This window comes from Pempheris klunzingeri, chromosome 15 (assembly GCF_042242105.1).
Source record: "Pempheris klunzingeri isolate RE-2024b chromosome 15, fPemKlu1.hap1, whole genome shotgun sequence".
NCBI lineage: Eukaryota > Metazoa > Chordata > Actinopteri > Acropomatiformes > Pempheridae > Pempheris > Pempheris klunzingeri.
In genome coordinates this window covers 242103-270000 of record NC_092026.1, presented here as the reverse complement: position 1 = coordinate 270000, position 27898 = coordinate 242103, and the positions used below count along the sequence as shown (strand labels likewise).

Sequence of the window (27898 nt, the reverse complement as noted above, 5' to 3'; positions counted from 1 at the left end):
CTGCAGACAGGTAGAGACAGACAGACAGACAGACAGACAGACAGACAGACAGACAGGTAGAGACAGACAGACAGACAGACAGACAGACAGGTAGAGACAGACAGACAGGTCCAGTCTACAGTCAGCAGAGAAACCAGGAAGTAAAAGAGGCACGATGATGATGATGATGAACATTAATGGGATCTAAAACGATTAAAGTCCTCTACACTCAGCGTCTCCATGGCAACAGAAAACAAACATTAACTATCAGCATCTGTCTCGTCCCGCCGCTATGGCGTCCCGGCCGGCTTGGCGGTCAGAGGTCACGGAGAGAGCTCCGCCCTGGCTGCTGACATCACTGCACAGAAGGAGGCAGCAGCCAATCAGAGAGCAGCTAGCGGCGGTAGACTCCGAAGGCCACCAGGCTGAGGAAGATGGTGACTCCGACCAGCGAGGCGGTGGCCGGGGCGGTGAAGAACTGCCGGTACTGGATCTGACAGTACCAGAGCACGGACAGCATGAGGACCAGCAGAGGAACCATCAGGCTTCCCACGTTCAGAGCCACCTGCACCTGGTCGGCGGGCCGCGGCCCCCCTGCGGCGCCGCGGCCCGCGTGCTGAGAGATGTGACAGTGCAGGACGCAGTTATGGACCAGGTTCAGAGAGGCCAGAGTCTGAGCGTCGTCCTGCAGCAGCTGACCCTGATAGATGAGCCGGACCTGCTGCTCCTGACCCGCAAAGTAGGTCCTGAAAGGGCACAGGTCAAAGGTCAGAACCACAACCAGGCAGCAGCAGTACTAGTTTACCATTTGATGTATCTAATGGTGTAGTACTAACACTAGTAGTACTAGCAGCAGCAGCAGCAGCAGCAGTACTAGCAGCAGCAGTACTAGCAGCAGTACTAGCAGCAGCAGTACTAGCAGCAGTACTAGCAGTAGTACTAGCAGTAGTACTAGCAGTAGTACTAGCAGCAGCAGTACTAGCAGCAGCAGTACTAGCAGTAGTACTAGCAGCAGTACTCGCAGTAGTACTAGCAGCAGCAGTACTAGCAGCAGCAGTACTAGCAGTAGTACTAGCAGCAGCAGTACTAGCAGCAGCAGTACTAGCAGCAGCAGTACTAGCAGCAGTACTAGCAGTAGTACTCGCAGCAGTACTCGCAGTAGTACTAGCAGCAGCAGTACTAGCAGCAGCAGTACTAGCAGTAGTACTAGCAGCAGTACTAGCAGTAGTACTAGCAGCAGCAGTACTAGCAGTAGTACTAGCAGCAGTACTAGCAGTAGTACTAGCAGCAGTACTCGCAGTAGTAGTAGCAGCAGCAGCACTAGGGCAGCTGTGGCTCAGTGGTAGAGTGGGTCGTCCCTCAATCAGAAGGTCGGGGGTTCGATCCCCAGCTCCTATGGGTCAACATATCGAAGTGTCCTTGGGCAAGACACTGAACCCCAACTGGCTCCTGAAGCAGCTTCAGTGTGTGAATGAGTATGAAAGAACAGTCTAATTAGATCCCTCCTGTATGAATGATGGGTGGATGAGGATGTCATGTAGTTGAAATAACTAGAAAGGTGCTATACATACATACATGCTATACATTTACCATTTACTAGTAGCAGTACTAGCAGCAGTACTAGCAGCAGTAGTAGCAGCAGTAGTAGTCAGTAGTAGTAGTACTAGCAGCAGTAGTAGCAGCAGTAGTAATACTAGCAGCAGTAGTAGTACTAGCAGCAGTACTAGCAGCAGTAGTAGTACTAGCAGTAGTACTAGCAGCAGTAGTAGTACTAGCAGCAGTAGTAGCAGCAGTAGTAGTAATACTAGCAGCAGTAGTAGCAGCAGTAGTAGTACTAGCAGCAGTACTAGCAGCAGTAGTAGTACTAGCAGTAGTACTAGCAGCAGTAGTAGTACTAGCAGCAGTAGTAGCAGCAGTAGTAGTACTAGCAGCAGTAGTAGTAATACTAGCAGCAGTAGTAGCAGCAGCAGTAGTAGTACTAGCAGCAGTAGTAGTACTAGCAGCAGTAGTAGTACTAGCAGCAGTAGTAGCAGCAGTAGTAGTAATACTAGCAGCAGTAGTAGTACTAGCAGCAGTACTAGCAGCAGTAGTAGCAGTAGTAGTACTAGCAGCAGTACTAGCAGCAGTAGTAGTACTAGCAGCAGTAGTAATACTAGCAGCAGTAGTAGCAGCAGTAGTAATACTAGCAGCAGTAGTAGTACTAGCAGTAGTACTAGCAGCAGTAGTAGTACTAGCAGCAGTAGTAGCAGCAGTAGTAGTAATACTAGCAGCAGTAGTAGCAGCAGTAGTAGTACTAGCAGCAGTAGCAGTACTAGCAGCAGTACTAGCAGCAGTAGTAGTCAGTAGTAGTAGTACTAGCAGCAGTAGCAGTACTAGCAGCAGTACTAGCAGCAGTAGTAGTCAGTAGTAGTAGTACTAGCAGCAGTAGTAGCAGCAGTAGTAATACTAGCAGCAGTAGTAGTACTAGCAGCAGTACTAGCAGCAGTAGTAGTACTGGCAGTAGTACTAGCAGCAGTAGTAGTACTAGCAGCAGTAGTAGCAGCAGTAGTAGTAATACTAGCAGCAGTAGTAGCAGCAGTAGTAGTACTAGCAGCAGTACTAGCAGCAGTAGTAGCAGTAGTAGTACTAGCAGCAGTACTAGCAGCAGTAGTAGCAGCAGTAGTAGCAGTAGTAGTACTAGCAGCAGTACTAGCAGCAGTAGTAGTACTAGCAGCAGTAGTAATACTAGCAGCAGTAGTAGCAGCAGTAGTAATACTAGCAGCAGTAGTAGTACTAGCAGCAGTAGTAATACTAGCAGCAGTAGTAGCAGCAGTAGTAGTACTAGCAGCAGTACTAGCAGCAGTACTAGCAGCAGTACTAGCAGCAGTAGTAGCAGCAGTAGTAGTACTAGCAGCAGTACTAGCAGCAGTAGTAGTACTAGCAGCAGTAGTAATACTAGCAGCAGTAGTAGCAGCAGTAGTAGTACTAGCAGCAGTAGTAGTACTAGCAGCAGTACTAGCAGCAGTAGTAGCAGCAGTAGTAGTACTAGCAGCAGTAGTAGTACTAGCAGCAGTACTAGCAGCAGTACTAGCAGCAGTAGTAGCAGCAGTAGTAGTACTAGCAGCAGTAGTAGTACTAGCAGCAGTAGTAGTTTACCGTTTGATGTATCCGATGGTGTCCTGTGGTTTGACCTGAGCTGTTCTCTCGGTGTCATTCAGAAACTTCAGTCTGACCACCATGTTCCTCTGAGAGGACGAAGGCTCTCCTCCTCCTCCTCCTCCTCCTCCTTGACTCCTCACATCATCTCCTCCTGCCCCCCCCCCCTGCCCCTCCTCTTTCTCCCCCTGGGTGGAGGTGTTTGTGGGCGGAGCTTCTGTCACAGAGCTGGAGGGAGTGGAGGAGGAGGAGGATGAAGAGGTGGTGTTGGTGGAGGAGGGAGATGCATCCTGGTGGGCGGGGCCGGTCCTCAGTGAAGGGGCGGGGCCTGTGGCAGAGGCAAACAGGTGTTCTGGGGGCTCAGAGGTGCGGGTGGAGATCCAGGCGAGCAGCAGCACCGCGAGGAGCAGCAGGGAGCCGAACAGCAGCGTCACCTCGTCGCCTACGCCTTCAATCAGAGCCATCGCCAATGGCAACGCCCGCTGAGGTCAACACACGTCACACACCTGCACACAGGGGGCGGAGCTTAGCACCAACACCTGACAGAGGGTCACTCCACCTGAAGCCCGATGAGGTCAGAGTCATGTCATCAGACCACAGGCGAAGTACAGTCACTTTTCCCACAATGCACTGCATTTCAGGTAAACTGAAAGTCTTCAGAAAAACATTTCAAACTGCAGCGTGATGATGTCACACACGCATCACTTCCTGTCACTTTAAAACAAGTCTGTTCAACGGTGATCTGGTTCTCACTCACACACACACAGTCAGCAAACCTCCACTGAGGCACCGAGACGAAGCTTAAACAGCATCGGATTGTTGCGGACAGGTGAGTCCAGACCTGAACCTGAGTCCTGACTCCACTGACCCCCCCGTGAACTCTTAATGACTGACTAATTATGTTCCTGGTGGACCGTTTGGTTTTATAACTTGTGTCTGGAACAGAGGAGTGCCGTCTGTGTGTCCTGCTTCGACCCCAACAGCTCACCTGTTCATCAATAATCAGTCGGTATTAATGTGAAGAGTCAGCATGCTGTGTAGGTCACCTGGAGGATCAGTCTGGGGGGGTCCACACCTGAGCGGGCTCTGCTGTAGGAAACACACCTGATCAGCAATAATCAATAATTACTGACCAGTAATAAGTGATCAATAATAACTGATCATTAATAAATGAAACGTTTGACAGGCGAGCCCACACAGCTAAGACTTTGACTTTTATTGATTAATTGATGAGCCATGACGCCACTCCATCAGCCGGAAGTGATTATTGATCATCTGCTAACTGATCTGGACCTGGTTTGTTAGTTTGTTTCAGCTGCTTTTATCACAATGGTGGAGGTTTCAGAGGTTCCAGACCTGTACAGGTGTGGGGCGGACAGGTGTAGCTGTGTTAGCTGCAGCAGCTCCACTCTACCTGCCCCCAGTCGGAGCCTGCTGTTTTCTGACTGCACCCACATCAACGTCGTGCTAAAACTCTGAGCTAACCGCTAACAGTCGGGGAGGGAGTTAGCTAAGCTACATGCTAACGGCCGTCACGGTCAGTCACGTGCTCAGTGACCGTAGAGAGCCGGTGTCGCAGAGAGAGCAGGTAAACGGGACCACATCACACTTACTGTTCAGCCCAGAAACCTCATATCAGAGCGCGTTAGCCTACGGGCTAACCGGGCTAATCTCTCCTCACTGCTGCTCCACACTTCCGGCTTCTGTTGCTCAGTCTTCTTCTGTGGTGCCACGGAAGTGACGCTGCAGCGGCACTCTGCGGCCTCCTGCTGGTTATGATGCTCAGCTGGAGGTGGTTTGTCCTGCCGCCTCAGGTACCTGACCACTCCGACCGGCTGGCACACGACGATGTCATCATGCAACCTGTAATAAATCAAACTTTATAACTTTATTGATGTGGAGGAAAATGTGAGCACAGAAACACTCTAACAATCGATAACATTAGAAAATAAAGAATGACTTAATAATAACGGGGCTTGAAGGGGGTTAGTGTTGAATTCACTTTATTAAATTAAGAGATTAAAGAAAAGTCACTTGTGTCCGGTTGAAATAATACCAGCTGAGACGCTTTCAGGTACAAAGTCTACATGACTTCATCCGTCAGTGAATTTATCCACCTCAGACCAAGGGGTGAGGTTACTAACACATTAAAATACTGTCATGTCTCTGTAAGGAGGAGCTGTGGGCCCAGTACAGAATCATGGGGGACACCACAATTAACATTTAGAAACATTTATGAACTGGTCCTTTACTAGCCAAACTATTTTTAATTCCATTAATGCTGAAGTTCTGATATGTTCTGAATCCTTATTAAATAAACCAGAATCATCATCATCCATCGGTATTTGCCGTAATAAACACGGATTACAACATTGTAGGACTGAGGAGGAGAGACACTCTGAGGACCACACCAGTCAGCTTCCGTCTCGGCGGCAGGTCCCTGAATGCACCACTTCTCCTCAGGTTCTCCTCAGGTTCTCCTCAGGACAAATTGAGGGTCCGCCTGAGAGGAGAGGCGTGTTCCCCGTGTCTGGGACAGTCTGGGAATTTCAAAGCCTTGTTTTCCAGGCCTGGAAGAGTCATGGAATTAGTCAGATCCTTGAGAGCTTTGGAAAAGTCTTGCAGCGTCATCAGCTTCCTGTGACGGTCTGCTGACCCCCAGGAGCTCAACCGAGGCTCAGCTGAACGCTCAGGCCGAGTCAGTCAGTTTGGTCCTGATGGTTCTCTGACACGTTTCCTTCTCAGCAGGTCCCTCACATCTCTGAAGTGGACTGACTGAGTCCCCAGTCTGCCTGTTCACACCTGCACACACCTGCTCACACCTGAGGTGGTTGCTAAAGTTTGACCATTGATTCTGACCATGTTAGAGAGGCCAACTACAAGTCCCAGAGAGCATTGCTGTAGGAACGGTCCAATCAGAGAGCTCCATGCCTGAACATTTCTGCTGAGGACAGCCAGAGACAGACGACCAAGGACGGGGAGCAAACCTGATTGGACGAGAAGAATCAACCACACCTTCCAGAGACCAGGTCAGATTAACAAGCTTTAAATCATTGAGGAGGAGGAGGAGGAGGAAGAACACAATTAAACTGATGTTAAAATGCTGGAAAATAGTTTTTGTTTTCATGTTTTACTATAAAGTCTGACCTGAGAATCAGTTTGTTTCCACTCTGTGGGCCACAGCTGGGCCACAGCTGGGTTGGATCCACCATCAGCACCATCAACAACAAATATCTGAGGAAGATCAGCTTGACTGCTGTCATTAGTTCATCAACCAATCACAGCTCTGTACACACACACTTGATACACACATGATACACACACAGGATACACACATGATACACTTGAGACACACACACAAACATTTTTTTAGGTTAATTCGGTTCATAAAATAAAATGTTTGTTCTTTTATATTCTACAGAAAATGTATTTTTATTTCTAAACTTCATTTATGAAATCAACCCGGTCGACACACACGCACACACACACACACCTGTGGAGAGACAGGTGTGTGGAATAGATATCTGGATTGAATAATTGATTGATTGGTGGATTGGTTTGGTTGATCAGTGATCGGCCCTCTCTGTGGGAGGGGGCCGGTGAGTCAGGAGGTCACACCCGGCAGGCAGTGTGTTGTCGGCGGGCAGGCTGCCATGTGGATGCGGGCTGCGGTCCTGCAGGGCGCAGGTTGCTCTCCGTCTCCGAGCCGCTGATTAGCACCGCGACAGGCGGGAGGAGGCCGAGGAGGAGGCGCAGGCAGCCGGCAGACCTGACGACTTTCTGCACACTTCGGTTCTTCCACCCGGAGCAGCCGCTCTCCTCCCGTCCCCCCGGACGCATCTCTGTCGGCGGCTGGCCGTCGGGTCCCCGGGCCCCAGTCCTCTGTCTCCCCGTCGGCTCAGCATCTGGACCCGGACCAGGTTCCAGTCAGGAGGGTAGATTTACAGGGACGGACGCTGTCGCAGGTCAACTTTAGTAAAAACCGTCTGAATGGTTGTGAAAAACACACAAATGAAGAGATAACTTTACGTGTCAGGTAGTTTTTCAGCGGCTTTGGCTGGTGTTTTAGCCGCTGTCTCTGGTTTCATCCTCCGCCTTTGTCCTCATGTTTTCCCCCGGAGTTCCTCCCCCTGCGGCGCTGGGCGGAGTTTCATACCGGACTAGACGCTCCTTTTGTCGGATTCGTTTCGACCTGACTCCCCGGGGTTTACGGCTGGAAAAAACACACTTTGAAAGTCCCAAAATAATCCAAACGACCACCGTGGTGTGCGGTGTCAACCCGGGTTACTGTCTCGACCTCGAGGTAAGTACTTAGGTGTGATTTTAAACAGATTTCTGGGGTTTTCTGGTCGTTTGTCCCCGAGTCACCAGAACATTCATGGCGGCTTCGCAGTGAAGGCTTCTGGGGCAGCAGCTCGTCATCCAGCCCGCTCTCCGCCGAACCGGAGAAACGGGCCGTCGGGCCGCTAAATAACCGCCAGCCGACAAACACGAGCCGCTTTAATCACCATTTTGCACCAAACACACAAATGTCGACGGATTTTCTCATTTTAGCAGTTTTGCTAAATGATGCGATAATGTGCTGCACGTGTCCGCCGGAAGCTCCTCACATGTTCCTGCTCTTTTCTTTCTTTTCATTTTCTTTGATTTTCTCATGTTTCACCGAAGCGGCTCCCCGGGAGCTTGTGGCTCGATGCTGTTTGTGTGCCAGCGGAAGCTACGTGGTGACTCCTGCCGGAGGACGGGCGCCATTACCGGGGCAGCTGGAGCCTGACGGCCCGCTGTACCCCCCCACCCCCCCCACCACACACACACACACACACACACTCAGCAGCCACTTCTCCCACGAACCGGTGACATGAATAATTCTCACCTTTTAGTTTCCATCAAACTCCTGACTCTAACTGCCCCCCCCCCCGGTCAACGCTTCTGCCTTAAAGTGACGTTTTTTCGACTGGAGTTTGGTTGTGGAGTCCAGCCGGTGACCCCCCCCAGATCTGCATGGAAGTACAGAAATAACCCCCCGGTTGACCTTGTCAGCACCGCCGGGGAGAGGGGGGTCCAGACGGACCGCGGTGGGGGGCACAGAGTCTCTGATCCGGATCAAACTGAAGCCCCCCCCCCGTGATGTAAAGCGGCTCATTAACATGTCACGTGACCACCCAACTCAAGGTCCACTTACTGTCTTTGTCTTCAGTGTGTCTCATGGTCTTCCTCAGAAACACTGTGGAGGAGCCCCCCCCCTCAGCGCCTGAGCACGGTGATCGATATGTGACGTCACGGATTGATCATTGACTATGAAATTATTACGCTGCCCGCCGGTTTAAACCCCCCCAGAGTAGAAATACACACTGGAAGTACAAGTACCGTGTGTACCTCAGTACCTCAGGCGTGTACTTCAGTACCTCAGGCGTGTACTTCAGTACCTCAGGCGTGTACTTCAGTACCTCAGGCGTGTACCTCAGTACCTCAGGCGTGTACCTCAGTACTTCAGTACCTCAGGCGTGTACTTCAGTACCTCAGGCGTGTACTTCAGTACCTCAGGCGTGTACCTCAGTACCTCAGTACTCCAGTACTTCAGTACCTCAGGCGTGTACTTCAGTACCTCAGCCGTGTACCTCAGTACTTCAGGGAGTAAAAGTATTCGGATACTCTCCATCAGTGACCTGATGAAAAACATTCAGGTCACATGAATGTTGGTCATTCAACACATCTGTCTCAATGACAACAGCTCCAGCTGATGAAGACCATGAGGTCCAGCTGAAAGCTCAGGAAAAACACGGTGAACAAGGAACTGAACATGGTGTGTGTGTGTGTGTGTGTGTGTCTACAGGAGGGAGGGGGTGGAACCTCTCCGTCAGTCTCAGCAGGATGAACGGCAGCAGCAGCGTCTCCTCGGCCCCCAGCGCCAGAGTCAAGAGTGAGCCAGGTAACACACACACAGCTGAAGGTAGGGGGCGTGGCCCTCAGGTATAGAAACACCTGTTAAATCAATCTATCTGTAGGTACGGAGGCTCAAGATGGCCAAAAAGCTGCTGAGTTTCTCTGACAGGTGTGTGTGTGTGTGTGTAGACGAGTGGACTCAGGAGGACTGTCTGACCCTCCTGGACAGGATTCGCTCTCTGCTGCCTGACGGAGACGCCATGAAGTACAAAACCACAGAGTCACACTTCGACTGGGACAAGGTCTGTTTTGGCAGCTTCACCGGAGACATGTGCCGGCAGAAGTGGCAGAAGGTCTCCACCGAGGTAACACACACACGCAGACCTACACACACACACACAGACCTACACACACACACACACACAGACCTACACACACACACACAGACCTACACACACACACACAGACCTACACACACACACAGACCTACACACACACACAGACCTACACACACACACACAGACCTACACACACACACAGACCTACACACACACACACACCTACACACACACACAGACCTACACACACACGCACACACAGACGTTGCAGCAGGGTCATGGAAACCCCCCCCATTAGAGAATAATACTGATGTGCTGTTGGAATATACCACTGACAGTCTGCAGGGGGGCTTTTATTTTGAAAAGCAGATTCTCTTGTTGTTTTTCTGTCTGACTTCCTGCTGCCTCCTGCTTGACGTTTACCTGCTGGTGGGATGCGAAGGGTTAACCGGAGTGGCCGGTGGCGGCGCCGACGCTCCCGGTGGGACTGGAATGATTCACTGGAATAAACGTGGAGGCCGTTTGAGGTCATGTGACCCAGAGACACTGACACTCAGGACTCGAACTGGAGTTTGGACTTAACTGCTTCCTGTTTTATTTCAGCAGCTTCCTGTGACCCATTGATTACTGATCGGTCTGATCGCTCGTGTTTTTCTGTTTCAGGTTCGTAAATACCGAACAATGACGGAGCTCATCGTAGACGCCACAGAGTTCGTGAAGAATCCGTACAAAGGCAAGAAACTCAAGGTGAGATTAACCAGGTCGGACTTTACTGAACCAGGCTCATGATGCCTGTAGACGGTCCAGCTGACCTCTGACTCCTCTCTCTCGTCCAAACAGACTCACCCAGACTTCCCTAAAAAGCCTCTGACTCCGTACTTCCGCTTCTTCATGGAGAAACGAGCCAAATACGCCAAAATCCACCCGGAGATGAGCAACCTGGACCTGACCAAGATCCTGTCCAAGAAGTACAAGGAGCTGCCCGACAAGAAGAAGGTGAGGACCAGACTCTGCAGCTGATTGGCTGAAAACATGTCAGCTGACTGTCGCTGATTAACGGACAAGGCTGCTGGATATCAAAGGGTCACTCCCCTGTTTCTACCCATGATCCTCTCTGTCCTCATCCTGGTGTCTGAGTGACTGGTAGGTAGTAAAAGTGTTGGAACTGGTCCAGTAGACCACCTCAGCCAGAACTGGTCCAGTAGATCACCTCAGCCAGAACTGGTCCAGTAGATCACCTCAGCCAGAATAACATGATATGATAGCAACCGGTTACTGGTTCAGAGTATTCAGTCATCTGTGTCTACATGGACCCTGACAGAAAGCCCCCCCCCCCCCCCCTCTGAGCCTGGTTCTGTTCGTGGGTTCATCTCGTTAAAGGGGAGTTCCTCCAGTTAAAGGGGAGTTCCTCCAGTTAAAGGGGAGTTCCTCCAGTTAAAGGGGAGTTCCCCTCGTTAAAGGGGAGTTCCTCCCGTTAAAGGGGAGTTCTTCCTCCACTGTGTCCTAATCTAATCTCTGAGCTGCTCTTTATGGAAACGGTCTGAGAGAAACACTGCTGTGACCTGGAGCTGGAGAGAGAAACACTGACTGATTGATTGATGGCCATGCAGAAAATAACATCAATCAAACAATATTTGGTTAGCTAGGTCTAAATTTCTGCTCTAGTCTCACTGGCTAAGGTGGCTAACCTTAGCCAGTGTTAGCTAAGGCTCATCGAACACATCCTAACGACATACAGACAAGAGAAAGTGAAGCATTAATTTATTTGTGGTCAGACAGTCTGACCTCTTTAAGGGACATTACAGCTCTCCAGCAACAGGAAGTGCCTGACTGGAGGTCTGACACAAAAACCATCACCTGTCGACCTGCTAGTGATCCTGTAAATATGTTTCTTTCTGCAGCAAAAGTACATCACAGAGTTTCAGCGGGAAAAAGAGGAATTTGAGAAGAACATGGCTCGATTCAAGTACGTCCGCCTCCTAACAGCCGACTGTTGGTTCACACTCATTGGTTAGCCTGCGGTTAGCATTTAGCGTGCATTGTTAGCGTGTGGTGTTAGCGTGGCTAACGTCAGCTGACCTGCAGGGAGGAACATCCAGAGCTGATAGAAGAGAGGAAGAAGTCCGACCTGCCGGAGAAACCGAAGACGCCTCAACAGCTGTGGTACAACCACGAGAAGAAGGCCTACATGAAGCTCCACCCCGAGGTAGAAGCACGCAAGTCCATGTACGAGCACACGCATGCAGGTAACATGTTTCCATGTGTGTTGACACCGTGTTGTGTTTCCAGGTGAGTCAGAAGGAGCTGAAGGAGGCTCTGAGGAGACAGTGGTCCCAACTGTCCGACAAGAGGAGGCTCAAGTGGATCAGCAAGGCCCTGGAGCTCCAGAAAGACTATGAGGTACCAGACTGGACTGTGCTGAATAGGACCTGACTGAACCGGACCAGACTGAACCAGACTACACCAGACTGAAGTGGCCAAACTGTGGTCTCTGTATCAGGTCTCTGTGGTCTCACTGGGCTCAGACCCATTTATATGCTGGATCAGGATCATCCTGACTGGGACTAAAATGTGAGCATTAATTCACTGAAGTCTTGGGTGGACCAGGTTCCGCAGGGACCTGTTGGGGTTCAGGGTCTGACGCTGGATTGTGGTCCGTGTGCAGGGCAGCATGAGGGCGTATCATGAAGCTCATCCAGACGTGAACTCTGACGATCACGTTCGGTCCGTCCTCACCAAAGCAGAGAGACAGCTGAAGGACAAGTTCGACGGTCGGCCGACAAAACCACCACCGTGAGTCTGAGAGAGCAGCACGCTAACACACACTGGGCTGACACACACTGGGCTAACACACACTGGGCTGACACACACTGGGCTGACACACACTGGGCTGACACACACTGGGCTAACACACACTGGGCTAACACACACGAGGCTAACACACACGAGGCTGACACACACGAGGCTGACACACACTGGGCTGACACACACTGGGCTAACACACGAGGCTGACACACACTGGGCTAACACACACGAGGCTGACACACACGAGGCTAACACACACTGGGCTGACACACACTGGGCTAACACACACTGGGCTGACACACACTGGGCTAACACACACTGGGCTAACACACACTGGGCTGACACACACTGGGCTAACACACACGAGGCTAACACACACGAGGCTGACACACACGAGGCTGACACACACTGGGCTAACACACACGAGGCTAACACACACTGGGCTGACACACACTGGGCTGACACACACTGGGCTAACACACACTGGGCTGACACACACTGGGCTAACACACACGAGGCTGACACACACGAGGCTAACACACACTGGGCTGACACACACTGGGCTAACACACACTGGGCTGACACACACTGGGCTAACACACACTGGGCTAACACACACTGGGCTGACACACACTGGGCTAACACACACGAGGCTAACACACACGAGGCTGACACACACGAGGCTGACACACACTGGGCTAACACACACGAGGCTAACACACACTGGGCTGACACACACTGGGCTGACACACACTGGGCTAACACACACGAGGCTAACACACACGGGGCTAACACACACGGGGCTAACACACACGGGGCTAACACACACGAGGCTAACACACACGAGGCTAACACACACTGGGCTGACACACACGGGGCTGACACACACGGGGCTGACACACACGGGGCTAACACACACGGGGCTAACACACACGGGGCTAACACACACGAGGCTAACACACACGAGGCTGACACACACACGGGGCTGACACACACTGGGCTGACACACACTGGGCTGACACACACGGGGCTGACACACACGGGGCTGACACACACTGGGCTGACACACACTGGGCTAACACACACGAGGCTAACACACACTGGGCTAACACACACGGGGCTGACACACACGGGGCTGACACACACTGGGCTGACACACACGGGGCTGACACACACTGGGCTGACACACACTGGGCTAACACACACGAGGCTGACACACACGGGGCTAACACACACTGGGCTGACACACACGAGGCTGACACACACGGGGCTAACACACACTGGGCTGACACACTGCGGGCCTCTGCCTTGTTATTTAAATAAAAATAGACGGGATCCTTTTATGGGACTCAAAAAGAAAAGCAGAACCTCCCACTCCACAATCTATGGAAATAAAATGAACATACAAAATAGAAGTTAGCATAAATTGCTACAACTTTAAGCTAACGGCGGCCACTATTCAAACAACACTTTTTAGGTCAGCAGATTGTCAGGCATGTTTCATAAAGGGAAAAGAAAACCGTACACAAGAACATACAAACAACAGGACGGTCTCCCAGCGGAGGGCAGAAGGGAGCAAAGGAGCCACAGAAGAAGAAATAAAGAGGGAGGCATACATTTGGACTGTAGAGGTCCAACTGACAGTAACCTGTGAATGACTCGGTTTAGGGGATTTTATAGCAGATAACTGGCCTGACGTGATGCTAACGAGCCTATAAACTGGAGGCTAACTAGTGAAGCAGTTAGCATGCTAATGAGTTAATGTCACTAGCTGACAGGATGCTAACAAACCGATAACTACCAGGAAGCTGAGGAACAGGATCCTAGACTACACTGAAGCTAATAGGATGTGGGTGTGTGGTGGCTAACGCTGGTGTGTTTTGGGCTAGTAATGGGTACTCTCTGTACTGTGCGGAGCTGATGGTGAACATGAAGGACGTCCCCAGCACCGAGCGGATGGTGCTCTGCAGTAAGCAGTGGAAGATGATGACGCAGAAGGAGAAGGACATGTTTCAGAAACGCTGCGAGCAGGTCGGTATCAGCTCTGACGTCTCACCTGGACTCACCTGTCCTGCTCTGCCTTCATGTTTCTGTCTGTGTTTCATCAGAGGAAGAAGCAGTATGACATCGACCTGCAGAGGTTTCTGGAGGTACGTCGACGTCTCATCAGCTTTAAACTGTGATTCCTCTAAGAGTCTGAATTAAAATGGCCCATGTAAACACCTCCATCACAATGGACAGGCTCATGCTGTAAAGGTGACTATGGGCCGTAGTGAGGGTGGGGGTCCTTCTGCACACGTCACTAAACTGTAATTCAGTGTAGACATCGGAGATATTTGCCGAATCACATATCAGGAGTTAAGTCTGCATCTTTGTCGATTGAAGGGAAGACGACCTGGTCTAATTCCTAAAACACGGGTTTTGTTGTGTTGGCAGAGTCTCCCGGAGGAGGAACGAGACCGCGTCATGACTGAGGAGAAGCTGGGCGGGGCCAGACTGGGTGGCGGCGTGGCGTCCAGCCCCCATAGAGCCAAGTCTCCGTCTGGCAAGGTCTGAAAACTCTTCTGCTTTACTGTGTTTGTGTTTACCAGACTGGAGTCTGAAGAGAGAAACGTAACGGCTGTTTGTGGCACCTACAGTCAGACACCAGGATGTGTTCAGGTAACACCAGGTACACCATGAAACAGCTTTGAGGTGTGTTCTTTGTCCCAGGAGCGGACTCGGGAGGCGGAGCCAGAGCCGTGGGTATCTGCCGGGCAGCCGAAAGAGAGACGGGATGGGAAGAAAACGGCGAAGCTTCCAGAGACGCCTAAAACAGCCGAGGAGATGTGGCAGCACAGCGTGATCGGAGACTACCTGGCTAAATACAGGGTGAGCTTCATTCCTTACAGCTCTCGTGGTTAAATGTAAACGGCAGGTTTGACTCACTGCTGGTCATGTGACCTGCTCCGCAGAGTGACCGCAGGAAGGCCCAGTCAGCGATGGAGGCCGTCTGGAAGTCCATGGAGAAGAAGGAGAAGATTCCTTGGATCAAAAAGGCGGCGGAGGACCAGAAGCGTTACGAGGTTCAGTACCAACCTGTGGTCAGTGAGCCACGCCCCCCACATTGACTCCGCCCACCACCTGCTGAGCCACACCTAAAAATGTTGTTCCTCTTCGTCTCAGCTAACGGCTCTGTGTCGCTGCCAGAGGATCACTGTTAGCAGCTCCTCTGGTGGCGTCCTGTGGCTCCGCCCCGCACGGCGAGCCAACATCCTGGTTATCAGTCAAATCAGTCACATGACCACAGAGACTGAACGTGACCGACCGCCATCATGTTTGGTTATATTTAGGTCCGTGAAGCCAACGTCCCGCTGATGTTGACCCGTGTTTCCCGGCGTCGGGAGTTGGGTGTTGCTAAGCTAACGTTAGACGTCCCGTCCATCCCTCCTGGGGCCTTCGTAGAAATCAGTCGTCAGGAAGGTCTCAGATTAACGATACGACCTGGTTGCACACAGACTGAACTGATCGGACACACGTTGTGCTAAGCTAACTTCACTTCCTCCTCTGTAGTCTGACTGTAACGCTGGACACTGACTTGCTGTTCTTCCTCTCTCTGTTGTCCTGACTGTCGGCGGCCTGCAGAGGGAGCTGTTGGAGATGAGGGCTCCACCCGCAGGTCACAGGAAACCCAAATTTGACGGAGAACCAAAGAAACCTCCAGTGTGAGTCAGACTGAGAACAACGGACAGACACTGCTGAGAGCCGGTTTGGTACCAATGTGAACTTCTGATGTTGATGGCGGCGACAGACGAGCCGCTGATCTGCTGCTTAGTTTCCTGAATAATCCGTTAAGGTTCATATAAAGAACGGCAGATGGTGTTTCCACCCAGGTGTATGTTGGAAATAGTTAGTGTTTAGTGTTCCTGCCACTGAAAACTGAGGGTAAAAGAACTGAACTATAAGTTTACAAATAAATGTAATTTACTGCTTGTTTCTCATGAGATTAGAAATCTGTTCTCCGTTCATTCTGTTCATCTCCCACACCGTTATTAACTAGTTGGTTTAAATAGACTAGTTGCCGTCCGTCTGTCTGCACTCAGGTACAAACAGACACTCCATTAAATACATCCAGCAGATCTGCACAGGAAGCAGGAAACAGAGAAATGACTTTAAAAACATAAACCAATCAGATTAGTCTATCCTCGTTGTAAGCCCCTCCCCTGCCGTGTCCCTCCAATAGGAGCGGGTACCAGATGTTCTCCCAGGAGCTGCTGACCAATGGGGAGCTGAACCACTTCAGCCTGAAGGAGCGCATGGTGGAGATCGGCAAGAGGTGGCACAAGCTGAGCCAGATGCAGAAGGACAAGTACAAGAAGCTGGTGGAGGAGCAGCAGGTGGAGTACAAGGCCGAGCTGGAGGCCTGGGTCAAGGTAACCGTGCACCACCTCCACCACGGCAAACACACGGGGTCCGCGCCAATGGCGTCAGGTTGTCGGCTGCTTTGTTTTAGTTTGAGCGGAGAGGAAACTGTTACGATATGTCAAATGCTAACGTCTGATTTCAGGTGAAACAGCTGATCAGAATAAAGGCACGAGTCACGTGTCGCCCTCTAGAGGCCACGACGTGTAACTGACAGAATGAGTGATGTTAAAGCTGACAGTTTTCTCCTTGTCGTCAGTCTCTGTCTCCTCAGGACCGAGCCGTCTACAAAGAGTTCTCCTCCTCGGTGAGTCACATGACTCCGTCGGGCTGATGGTTGACTGTCCATCTGTCATGTTGTTTTCATCGTGATTGATTATTGGTAGTTCAGCCTTGCTAATATGAAATATTTGCATAATGCTCAGAGACCCACCATATGCTAATGGCAGCATTAGCTCCTTTTCCACCAACATGTCCAGGAACTTTTATTACCAGGAAATTCTTTACCTGGTAAGAGACTTCCTGGACCTCAAAGCTCAGGAACATTTATTCAGATCAGCTTCCTTCAGCTTCTTATAATCTTACAGAAGTTTCTTCAACTGTTCATGAATCTGTTTCAGCGTGTGTCCTTCGTTTAGCTCCGCCAGCCTGTCGGCTGTTCTTCCACAGACTCGTCGTCCCGCTGAATTTCTTCCTCGGCAAAGACGCTGAAAACAGCCTGGACCTCGTCGTCCGTCAGCTTCTCGTAGCTTCTCTTCTTTTGCTCCATTTTCCAAATGATCAAAACACAAACAAAGTGAAGCTTGTAGAAGTGAAATGAACCAGTTTGCGGCCACACCGGCTTAAACACGGAAGTGCGGAACGCTGCAAGTGTGTTCCACCAATTGGCGCTCTTCAGCACACAGCCCCGCCCCTCAAGGATTCTGGGTAATCTGAAAAGTTCCTCCTCGCTACTAGGAACTTTTTTCAGGGAAAGTTTGGGGTTGAGGGAAAGTTTTTTTTTTTTTTTTTCCTCGGGTCATTTCGGTGGAAACGCGCTGATGTTTTTCAAAAACCTCCCGGGTAAATGAGAAAAGCTCCTGCGGTGGAAAAGGAGCTATAAGGAACATTAAACTGATCCTGTATACGTTAATGAGACGTTGCATTAGCAGGGCTAACGTAAGCTAACGTTATGATTCAAAAGCTCTTCACTCAAGGTCAGTAGCATGGCATAAGCAAGGCTAAGCTGCCAGTTAGTTAATATGGGATCTCAAGCTAACATAATGTTAGCAGACACACAGCTTCATTACATTAAGCTACTGTGTTCGTTCAGTATTAGCAGGACTACCGTTAGCATAGCTAAACTAATATTCATTCATATATGCATCGGAGTGCAGGATGAGTCAACAAATTTGAATGTTTGAAAGATTGAAACAAAAGAAGGTTTTTGTGATAAGAGATGAAACGTTGGCCGTCCTTAAGCTAATGTGGCATTAGCGAGTTAGCACGATCCATCGTTGGCTTCACGTTGGCTCAACATGTTTGTTTTGTTCTTCGTCAGAAACGTCGCAGCACCACAAAGGTTCGCAGCAGTCCGGGAGCTAAAGTCCGCGTGACGGCGAAGGGGAAAGCGGCGAGTTCCAGAACCGCGACGCAGACGGTTGGGGTGGCCAAGAGGGCGATGGCGTACCGAGCCAAGGTAACACACTACACACCCCACAACAGATGAAGTAGTTTATTGCGTCACTTCAAAGCTGCGTGTCCGTCTGAGTCGAAAAGCGTCCGTCTGTCTCCCAGCAGGACATGTCCGACTCTGACGAGGAGGAGGAAAAGAGCGACTCATCTGACTCTGATGAAGATGACGAAACGTCCGGATCCACAGACAGCGACGACGATGAGGTGAAGAGTTTGAGCAGGATGTCCCTTTAAAAACATCTCAGGTTTCAATGAAGATGCAAAGCAGTGTTAATTAGTGGACGAATGATGATGTAACATCTTTTAAAATACTTTGTTTCCTCAGAACGACGATGAGGATGAGGATGACGAGGACGATGAAGATCAGACGTCCTCGGAGGAATCCAGTGACTCAGACTCTGACTAGCTCCACCCCCTCCACCTCATTGGAGAGGATAGGCTGTGCAGGCCACGCCTCCTCACATGCCAATCATCCCGGTGGACCAATGAGGAGCTGTGACATCACACCGGCCCCTCCCACCTCCATCTGAAGGGGGCGGAGCCTGTTGGAGTGTTTTGTTACCCCTGTTTCTGTTTTTTTTATCGGGTGTTTGTTGGTTTTTATCCGAGGGACGTCTCAGACAGGTGGAGACGTTTGTTTTATCCTCTGGAGCGATGGCGGGGGTGGAGCCTAGTGGTTGCCATTAGTTACTGTTGGGTGGGGGGGCAGTGTTAAACCTCCAATCAGCCGCCTGCCTGAGAAAATTATTCACAAATAAATGCACTTTTTCTCATTTCTGGTGTGTGATTTCCTCCTGTCCACAAACGCACCATGACACCACAAAACTAAAACAAACATTTATCAGGTGACGTCAGTCTGCAGATAGTTGATAATCAATTGATCATTCTAGATAACGAGCTGAACTGAGCTTCACAGTAAAGTGATGAACACGTTAATCAATAACAGATCAATAATAACTTCTATTTCTACTCTGCTGCAGTCGTTCTTCCAGCGCTGTGAACAGGACGTACGGCTCCTGACATCCTCACCTGACTCGTCCTCGCTGGGCTCCTGTGTGACGTAGAGCCGTTGTCATGGTGACGTGGTAAAAACGACAGGCAGACGAGTGGAGTTTGGTTGGAGGTTTTATAGACATCTGGATGAATAGATTCTGAGAATATAAACAAGCGTCTCCGTCACCTGATACACAAATAAATAATCTGACCTCCGACCCGACAGGAAGCACCCGCACGCCGTTTTGTCCTTCGGGCCTTTGGCACACACGCGGCACGTTACCATGGTCATACCGCTCCCCCCTCCCTTAGTGTGCACTCAGTGAACTATGGTACCCGTCGGCCCCGGCTCCCCCCACAGAAAAAACTCCCATTAGCTCATCGTCTGATTAAAAAACAGTGACGCCCGAAAAAGTGAGAGACTCCCACACATGCATCATCGTCGTTACCATGGTTACCAAACTTTATAAAAAGGGACTCCAACCCTCCCACCCCCAGTCCACCCCCCCAAAAAAAGTTATGTTTGTTCATCCACACAGCGACCAATCAGATCACAGCCAGCACTACCACACGTTAAAGGACCAGTCCGCATTTTCTCACTGTTGTGACGGCAGCACTCGTGGTGCATTCAAGGACACTCGCAACATTTATAACCTGAGAATCTTCTTAATATCCTCGTTCAATGATTGTTTCTTTCTGCTTTGAAGAAAGACTACTGAAGTATCTGAATGCACTGGAGAACAACATTCAAACAAAAGGAACTAAAAGCAGCTTTTTAAATCCAGTGGAAAGTGAACAGAATTTGGTTTGTGAGAATCTGATGGAGTTTAAATAGTTTTTCTAAAACTGAACAGAACCAGAACCTTCTGGAAACGTCTGGTCTGATCTGATCTGGATTAACGGTCAGAACACAGCGGGCAGGTCCTTTAACATGCTGCACGGCCTGATGGGAGTCTGAATCCACCAGCTGCACCAGATCCATCCATCTGGTGACTTCTGAACCGGACTCGGGACCGGGACCGGGACCGGGACCAGGACCAACTGCAGACCTGAAGCAGCCGACACACACACACACGCACACGCAGTGTCATAGCGGGACGTCCAGCAGCTTCTTGTGCAGGTACTGCTTCACCTCCTCGATGCCGTTCAGCTTCTCCAGCTCGTGGTACGGCAGCTGGGGGGGGGGGGGACAAGAGACACAGGTCACATGACAGGCTGAGGGCTGCTGGGGGGGGCAGGTGGGTCAGTAGGTCCTGGAGTGACCCGTGTGTGCGTAGCGGCGGCGCTGACCTGTAGAATGATGTATCCCAGCAGCCTCAGGTGGCGGTCCCTCATGGCGCGGGAGCCAACCAGGACGTCCGAGTTGTGGCAGTAGTGCCACTTATCGTTGACGGACATGATGACCCTGCAGAGAGACCACCATTACTGACCTAGACCAGGACCAGGACCCAGACCAGGACCAGGACCCAGACCCTGCATGCTGAACTGACCTCCTGATCTGCCTCTGGTCCAGGGGGGGGTTGTCTGCATCAGATCTGTCGGGGGGGTGGAGCTGCGGCGAAGGGGGCTCTCTGTCGGCACCGGACCCATCTGAGTACGCCACGCCGTCATAGAAGGCCGGCAGCTCGCAGTCTGTCCCCTGGCTCCCTGGGGCCCCCGCCCCCCCATCATCCTCCAGGATCTTCCTAATGGAGAACTGGAAGAGGGCATCGGGGGCGGCGGTGCCCCCAGGCCCCGTGGCACCGGCCTGCACCAGGCCGTCCGAGGGGGGGCTGCTGAGCGTGGAGCTGTCCTGGCTCTCCAGAGAGTGCTCTTTGGCGAGGCCGGCGTAGTACTCTGCCGCCGGGACAAAGTACGGCCCGTAGTCCAGGGGGCCCCCATTAGTGCCGGCCCGTGGGGGCCCCGCCGCAGCCCCTGGGTTGCCGCGGATGTGGTGGGACAGGAAGGACCGGGGCTCCGTGGCCCCGCCCATTGCTTCGCCAACCTGACACGGCTGCTCGCCGCCGTCCTCCAGCGCCGTGAACGGAGCAAACTTCTGGAACTCTGATGTCACCACAGCAATCGTCCCGTCGGCCGGTTTGGACGTCGTGGTGACGCAGGACTGAGGGGCGGCGCCGAGAGCCAGACCGGCCCGGACCGGCAGAACCCGACCGGAGCCGTCGACCCACAGCACGAAGTCTTAAGACAACACAAAGACGGGGGTCACAAAACTACAGGTACTGCAGTACTCTGAGTACTACAGGGAAAGTACTGCAGTACTACAGTGTGTGGTACCTGTGTAGTATCCTGGGGCGAGTACTTCGTCCTGTTTGTAGTTCTGTTCTCCTACCAGCTGTCGCAGAGCCTCAGCCACCAGACCTTTATAACTGGACCAGAACCAGAACCAGTCAGCTGTGTGTGTGTGTGTGTGTGTGTATGTGTGAATTACCTCTGTGTGTGTGTGTGTGTGTGTGTGTGAATTACCTCTGTGTGTGTGTGTGTGTGTGTGTGTGTGTGACTGTGTGTGTGTGTGTGTATGTGTGTGAATTACCTCTGTGTGTGTGTGTGTGTTACCTGTACTTGCGGTTGACCTCGTCTGCGGTGAGGGCGTGGTCAAACATCAGGACCTTGTGTGCGTCCTGCAGTCGTGGTCCGGTGTAGTCGCAGTACTCAAGCTCCACGGCGGCGTCCAGCAGGGAGAGGTACCGCCGCACGATCAGGGCATACGGGCTGTCTGGGGGGGCAGAGGACCTGCATCAGCCTGGGCCCACTGGAGCCTCACCAGCCAGCCAGCCAGCCAACTGTCTATTTATAGATACCCAGCAGTACCCAACCTACCTAAAGGTACTGCTGTTACTGGCTGTTCTCTGCCGTAACTGACTGTTCTCTGCTGTTCTCTGCCGTAACTGACTGTTGTCTGCCGTTACTGGCTGTTGTCTGCCGTAACTGACTGTTCTCTGCTGTTCTCTGCCGTAACTGACTGTTGTCTACCGTTACTGACTGTTCTCTGCCGTTACTGACTGTTCTCTGCTGTTCTCTGCCGTTACTGACTGTTGTCTGCCGTTACTGGCTGTTCTCTGCCGTTACTGGCTGTTCTCTGCTGTTCTCTGCCGTTACTGACTGTTGTCTGCCGTTACTGGCTGTTGTCTGCCGTTACTGGCTGTTGTCTGCCGTTACTAGCTGTTGTCTGCCGTTACTGGCTGTTGTCTGCTGTTCTCTGCCGTTACTGGCTGTTCTCTGCCGTTACTGACTGTTGTCTGCTGTTCTCTGCCGTTACTGGCTGTTCTCTGCCGTTACTGGCTGTTGTCTGCTGTTCTCTGCCGTTACTGACTGTTCTCTGCCGTTACTGGCTGTTCTCTGCCGTTACTGGCTGTTGTCTGCTGTTCTCTGCCGTTACTGACTGTTCTCTGCCGTTACTGGCTGTTGTCTGCTGGTCTCTGCCGTTACTGACTGTTCTCTGCCGTTACTGGCTGTTCTCTGCCGTTACTGGCTGTTCTCTGCTGTTCTCTGCCGTTACTGACTGTTCTCTGCCGTTACTGGCTGTTGTCTGCTGTTCTCTGCCGTTGCTGACTGTTCTCTGCCGTTACTGACTGTCTGCCGTTACTGACTGTTCTCTGCTGTTCTCTGCCGTTACTGACTGTTCTCTGCCGTTACTGGCTGTTGTCTGCTGTTCTCTGCCGTTACTGGCTGTTCTCTGCCGTCACTGACTGTTCTTTGCCGTCACTGACTGTTCTCTGCCGTTACTGGCTGTTCTCTGCTGTTCTCTGCCGTTACTGACTGTTCTCTGCCGTTACTGACTGTTCTCTGCTGTTCTCTGCCGTTACTGGCTGTTCTCTGCCGTTACTGACTGTTCTCTGCCGTTACTGACTGTTCTCTGCTGTTCTCTGCCGTTACTGACTGTTCTCTGCCGTTACTGGCTGTTCTCTGCCGTTACTGGCTGTTCTCTGCTGTTCTCTGCCGTTACTGACTGTTCTCTGCCGTTACTTGCTGTTCTCTGCTGTTACTGGCTGTTCTCTGCCGTTACTGGCTGTTCTCTGCTGTTCTCTGCCGTTACTGACTGTTCTCTGCCGTTACTGGCTGTTCTCTGCTGTTCTCTGCCGTTACTGACTGTTCTCTGCCGTTACTGGCTGTTCTCTGCTGTTCTCTGCCGTTACTGACTGTTCTCTGCTGTTACTGACTGTTCTCTGCTGTTCTCTGCCGTTACTGACTGTTCTCTGCCGTTACTGACTGTTCTCTGCCGTTACTGACTGTTCTCTGCTGTTCTCTGCCGTTACTGACTGTTCTCTGCCGTTACTGACTGTTCTCTGCTGTTCTCTGCCGTTACTGGCTGTTCTCTGCCGTTACTGACTGTTCTCTGCTGTTCTCTGCCGTTACTGACTGTTCTCTGCCGTTACTGACTGTTCTCTGCTGTTCTCTGCCGTTACTGACTGTTCTCTGCCGTTACTGACTGTTCTCTGCCGTTACTGACTGTTCTCTGCTGTTCTCTGCCGTTACTGGCTGTTCTCTGCCGTTACTGACTGTTCTCTGCCGTTACTGACTGTTCTCTGCCGTTACTGACTGTTCTCTGCTGTTCTCTGCCGTTACTGGCTGTTCTCTGCCGTTACTGGCTGTTCTCTGCCGTTACTGACTGTTCTCTGCTGTTCTCTGCCGTTACTGACTGTTCTCTGCCGTTACTGACTGTTCTCTGCTGTTCTCTGCCGTTACTGGCTGTTCTCTGCCGTTACTGACTGTTCTCTGCCGTTACTGGCTGTTCTCTGCCGTTACTGGCTGTTCTCTGCCGTTACTGACTGTTCTCTGCCGTTACTGACTGTTCTCTGCTGTTCTCTGCCGTTACTGGCTGTTCTCTGCCGTTACTGGCTGTTCTCTGCCGTTACTGGCTGTTCTCTGCCGTTACTGACTGTTCTCTGCTGTTCTCTGCCGTTACTGGCTGTTCTCTGCCGTTACTGGCTGTTCTCTGCCGTTACTGACTGTTCTCTGCCGTTACTGGCTGTTCTCTGCCGTTACTGGCTGTTCTCTGCCGTTACTGACTGTTCTCTGCCGTTACTGACTGTTCTCTGCTGTTCTCTGCCGTTACTGGCTGTTCTCTGCCGTTACTGGCTGTTCTCTGCCGTTACTGGCTGTTCTCTGCCGTTACTGGCTGTTCTCTGCCGTTACTGACTGTTCTCTGCTGTTCTCTGCCGTTACTGACTGTTCTCTGCCGTTACTGACTGTTCTCTGCTGTTCTCTGCCGTTACTGGCTGTTCTCTGCCGTTACTGACTGTTCTCTGCCGTTACTGACTGTTCTCTGCCGTTACTGACTGTTCTCCGGTGCTCACTGGTGACGTTGCTGATGAAGGCGGAGGAGAAGACTCGGTGCAGCACCAGGCCTGGAAAGTGTCCGAGCTGGAACAGAGACATGAGGATGTTGACGGTGGCGAGCGGCGAGCTGAGCGCCTTCAGCTCCACCACCTCCTCCAGCCGGGAGAAGAAGAGCTGCTCGCTGGACGGACGGTAGCTCATCCTGCTGAAGGGGAACACCAGCTTCTGGATCACCTGGGGACACAGACGGACGCACCTGAGTCCCGTACGAGAGCGCCGGAGACCGCCCGACCGCCCGGCCGGCCCTCACCTTACTGTCCAGGTACTCCGCCTTCTTCACCAGGAAGTCTGCGATGGTGTCGAGCAGTCGCGTCTCTCTCAGGCGATGGCGAGCGATGTATTTGGCGATCAGAGCCATCGTGTACGGCGTGATGCTGTCCACCTTCTTTGGCAGCTCCTCTGTTTGACAGCAACAGGTCACATGGTCAGTACGGCCAACATGGCGCCACAGCGTTCCTATGGAGATGACCTCCATGGCGGCGGTTCAAATTTAAGGCGGTATGCTGGTTTGAGGTGGGGCTCAGGGTTCAGGATAGCTGTGGTGGGACTTTACCTGCCAGGCTGCTGATGAACCTCTCCTGGCGGTTCTGGTAGAACAGGTGGGAGCTGAAGATCAGCTCCAGACTCTTGTTGCTCGCCTCACGGGCGCACGCCGCCAACATCTCATCCAGCAGCGCCATCTCCTGGTCACGGACGCCGCTGACACTCGCCAGGGTGTGTTTGACCAGACGCAGGATCTTCCTGAGAGACGGACAAGGACGGAGATCAGAGACAAACAGATCAGACCCTTTAAAATGTGGGAAACAATAACTAAGGAGGACTTTGGGGGGTTTGCCTCGTCTCACCTGTTAGTAAGCAGCTGTTCGGGGTTGGGAGGCGTGTTGGTGTTGTTGTTGGCGACTCCCGTGGCGGTGCCGGGTTCCTGTGGCTGCAGAGAACGCCACTTGAGTCTGTAGTATGACAGCAGCAGGAAGAGCGTCTGTGGGTGGCGCTCTCGCTCCAGGTTCTTCTCCAGGCCGGCGAGGCAGGCCTCGGTCAGTGGGTGCTGGCTGCCCGGGTGGAGCTTCATGCTGGAGCTGAACACCATGGACACGTCCTTCTGGTTGAACTGGTTCAGTCTGGCCTGGGACTCCGCCTCCAACACCTGGACCACCTGAGACTCACTGGGAAGACCTGCAGGGACCAGAACAGGACGCCTCAGACCGGACCGAACCGGGGCGCCTCAGACCGAACTGAACCGGGGCGCCTCAGACCAGACCAGGATGCCTCTGATCGGACCGGATGGACCAGACCCGTCCTGACACACCTGTGGAGACTCACCTGAGCATCTTCTGACACCAAGATCTGTTAAATCCAACCAGCTGATCAGCCGATTGGTTGGTATTGATCTCTACATGACATCATCATTGTTATGGTGACTCACCGAGCGCAGCCACAGCGTACAGGCAGTTGACAATGCTGAAGTTGTCGAACTTGGCGCAGTCGTTGACGATGGCGTTGCAGAGCGTCTGGAAGTCCTGATGCTCCAGGATCTGACGCCCGTCACAGCCCTCCACTCCTCCTCCCGCAGCCTCGGCATCGGGGTCGTTCCCTACGCCTCGCGGCGGCGGTGGCGTGGCCTGCAGCAGCTGTCCGATCTTCTGCAGGGCCACGGGGTAGTGGTTGTGGGAGATCTTGGCAGGGTTCTGGGTGACCCAGCGCAGCACCTCGTCAGGCTGCCGCGAGCGCTCGATCAGGCGCTTCATGGTGAAGAACGTGTCGTAGCTCATCTTCTCATGGATGAAGTTCCACGTCTTCTTCTTGCTGCCGCCGCCGGCGACTCCTCCGCCTCCAGACGCCGACCCCCCTCCATACGCATGGAAGTGGGCGTGTTGCTGGTAGTGGGGGGGAAGCGGGTTTGGGGCCATGTGGGTAGGCTGTGGGTGGGGGTGATAGTGATGGTGGAAGTGTGCCCCCCGGTGAGTGTCCGGACGGCCCTGATACAGCGGGTAGGCGGGGGGAGGCGGAGCCGGGTGTGGGTGGTGAGGGAGGTGGGCGTGGGGGGGGTGGGGGTGGTGAGATGCCTCGAGCATGGCGAGCCCTGCCCTGCGCCCCGATTTAACTCCACCCCCTCCTCCCCCGCCCCCACCTCCTCCTCCCCCCGCAGTGCCGTAGAGGCGCGTGGCGTACATGCTCACAGTGGCGGGGCGGGGGGGCCGGGGAGGGAGGCAGTGAGCTTGGCTCAAGAGGCGCCACCCAGTGGACAAACAGAGCATAGTCCAAGAGCCAGGACACCTGGAGGGCACAGCCCAGCACTCCTGTGGGGGGGGGGACATGAACATATTAAAGGTGCAGTTAATCTGAGCTGGTGGGCATACTGTTGCCATGACAACCGACCATAAAAAGTTGTCTCAGGTCAAAGAACATCAGCAGGGGATACATGCTAACACCAGCAACTAGACCAGCCCCCAGGTTGAAAGCTCTAGTTAGAGTAAGTTGCCCTTTAGCTACTGCTAGTGAGACACTAAAGACAGTAAGTCAGAATCACTGAACTTGACCTGACAGCTTCTCACACACTTCCTGTCCACCTGTCAGTCCTCTTGCACATAGGCCCACATGCTAATGTTAGCATGTAGCCAGCTAGTTAGCCGGTTACACGTTCCGCAGCGCTTTCAGTTACGTCACTACATATGCCATATCAATATGGTGACGTCATGCCTGCTTTTGACGTCCCGGTTGAGTCTTTAGCGTCCGCTGGTGAAGTTAACCAGGAAGCTAGCCGGGCTGTTAGCCGAACTGTTAGCTGGACTGCTAACTGACAGCCGGCGGAGACTGTAACATCTCCGCCGGCTGTCAGTGAGCAGCTGGGCTAGCCCGGCCACCAGGGGCACGAAGCTAAGTAAGACAACGCGTCAACTAAATTGAAACAAGCAGACTGAGGCTAAACCCAGGTTAAATAAACTAAGTGAGCTAAGCTAAACTAGCAGTCAGCTCCGATCCTCCACCAGCTGATCTGTTAGCCTCTTAGCATGTTAACATCAGTCTGTCCTTCTCGCAGCAGCGCTGCTGGATAACCTGGTTATCACCCGGCTAGTTAACTCAGTTATAACCCGGGTTAAGCCGGTTATTATCGGCTGACAGTGGCGGAGAGTTTACCTCATCACTCAGACGCACCGGCAGCTCCGCTCTGCTGAAACACCTGAGGCCGCTCAGAGTGCGGGTTCACCGGGGAAGCAGTCTGCGGTCAGCCGTCTCATTCCTCCACACGACCCACAGCCATCCTGCTCTACCCGGCATGCAACGGGACGGGGACGGGGACGGGGGGGGGGGGGCAGCGCCACCTGTATGCTGCTCTGATACAGACACCTGTTATT

At 52.3% G+C, this 27898-nt stretch overlaps 3 protein-coding genes across 8 annotated transcripts in view; 1 reads left to right on the top strand and 2 right to left on the bottom strand.

Annotated features, from left to right (window-relative positions):
* tmub1 (transmembrane and ubiquitin-like domain containing 1) overlaps window positions 1–4840 on the bottom strand; it is a 4877-nt gene extending 37 nt beyond the window's left edge. Inside the window, exons 1-4 of one of the 4 annotated variants that reach the window (XM_070845065.1) lie at window positions 4728–4840; window positions 4103–4203; window positions 3115–3620; window positions 1–725 (exon numbers count right to left, since the gene is read on the bottom strand). The exon at window positions 1–725 is cut by the window's left edge and continues 37 nt beyond it. In XM_070845065.1, the coding sequence (XP_070701166.1) occupies window positions 374–725; window positions 3115–3578 (816 nt within the window). In that variant the 5' untranslated portion in view covers window positions 3579–3620; window positions 4103–4203; window positions 4728–4840 and the 3' untranslated portion in view covers window positions 1–373. Of the gene's footprint in view, window positions 726–3114; window positions 3654–4102; window positions 4204–4727 lie in introns of all 4 variants that reach the window. The other 3 variants (XM_070845067.1, XM_070845066.1, XM_070845064.1) reach the window with 3 other exon arrangements.
* A 2328-nt stretch (window positions 4841–7168) lies between these two features.
* Window positions 7169–18988, top strand: ubtfl (upstream binding transcription factor, like). 3 transcript variants are annotated; one of them, XM_070845145.1, is made up of 20 exons: window positions 7169–7417; window positions 8948–9043; window positions 9187–9362; window positions 9999–10082; window positions 10176–10331; window positions 11237–11301; window positions 11421–11541; window positions 11625–11735; window positions 12001–12128; window positions 14030–14171; window positions 14249–14290; window positions 14577–14690; window positions 14853–15011; window positions 15095–15223; window positions 15765–15844; window positions 16363–16552; window positions 16801–16848; window positions 18082–18219; window positions 18321–18419; window positions 18541–18988. In XM_070845145.1, exons 2-20 carry the CDS (start codon window positions 8986–8988, stop codon window positions 18619–18621), a joined length of 2121 nt encoding a protein of 706 aa, XP_070701246.1. In that variant the 5' UTR covers window positions 7169–7417; window positions 8948–8985; the 3' UTR covers window positions 18622–18988. The 3 variants fall into 3 exon arrangements, with proteins under 3 accessions (XP_070701246.1, XP_070701247.1, XP_070701245.1); XM_070845146.1 differs by having other exon boundaries at window positions 7172–7417; window positions 15095–15205; window positions 18318–18419; XM_070845144.1 differs by having other exon boundaries at window positions 7172–7417; window positions 18318–18419.
* A 334-nt stretch (window positions 18989–19322) lies between these two features.
* Window positions 19323–27829, bottom strand: fastk (Fas-activated serine/threonine kinase). The gene is made up of 11 exons (XM_070844469.1): window positions 27681–27829; window positions 25969–26842; window positions 25391–25718; window positions 25099–25286; window positions 24796–24944; window positions 24503–24719; window positions 21762–21921; window positions 21483–21574; window positions 20699–21386; window positions 20499–20613; window positions 19323–20382 (listed from the first exon to the last, which is right to left on the bottom strand). Exons 2-11 carry the CDS (start codon window positions 26798–26800, stop codon window positions 20296–20298), a joined length of 2856 nt encoding a protein of 951 aa, XP_070700570.1. The 5' UTR covers window positions 26801–26842; window positions 27681–27829; the 3' UTR covers window positions 19323–20295.
* Between the last annotated feature and the right edge of the window lie 69 nt (window positions 27830–27898).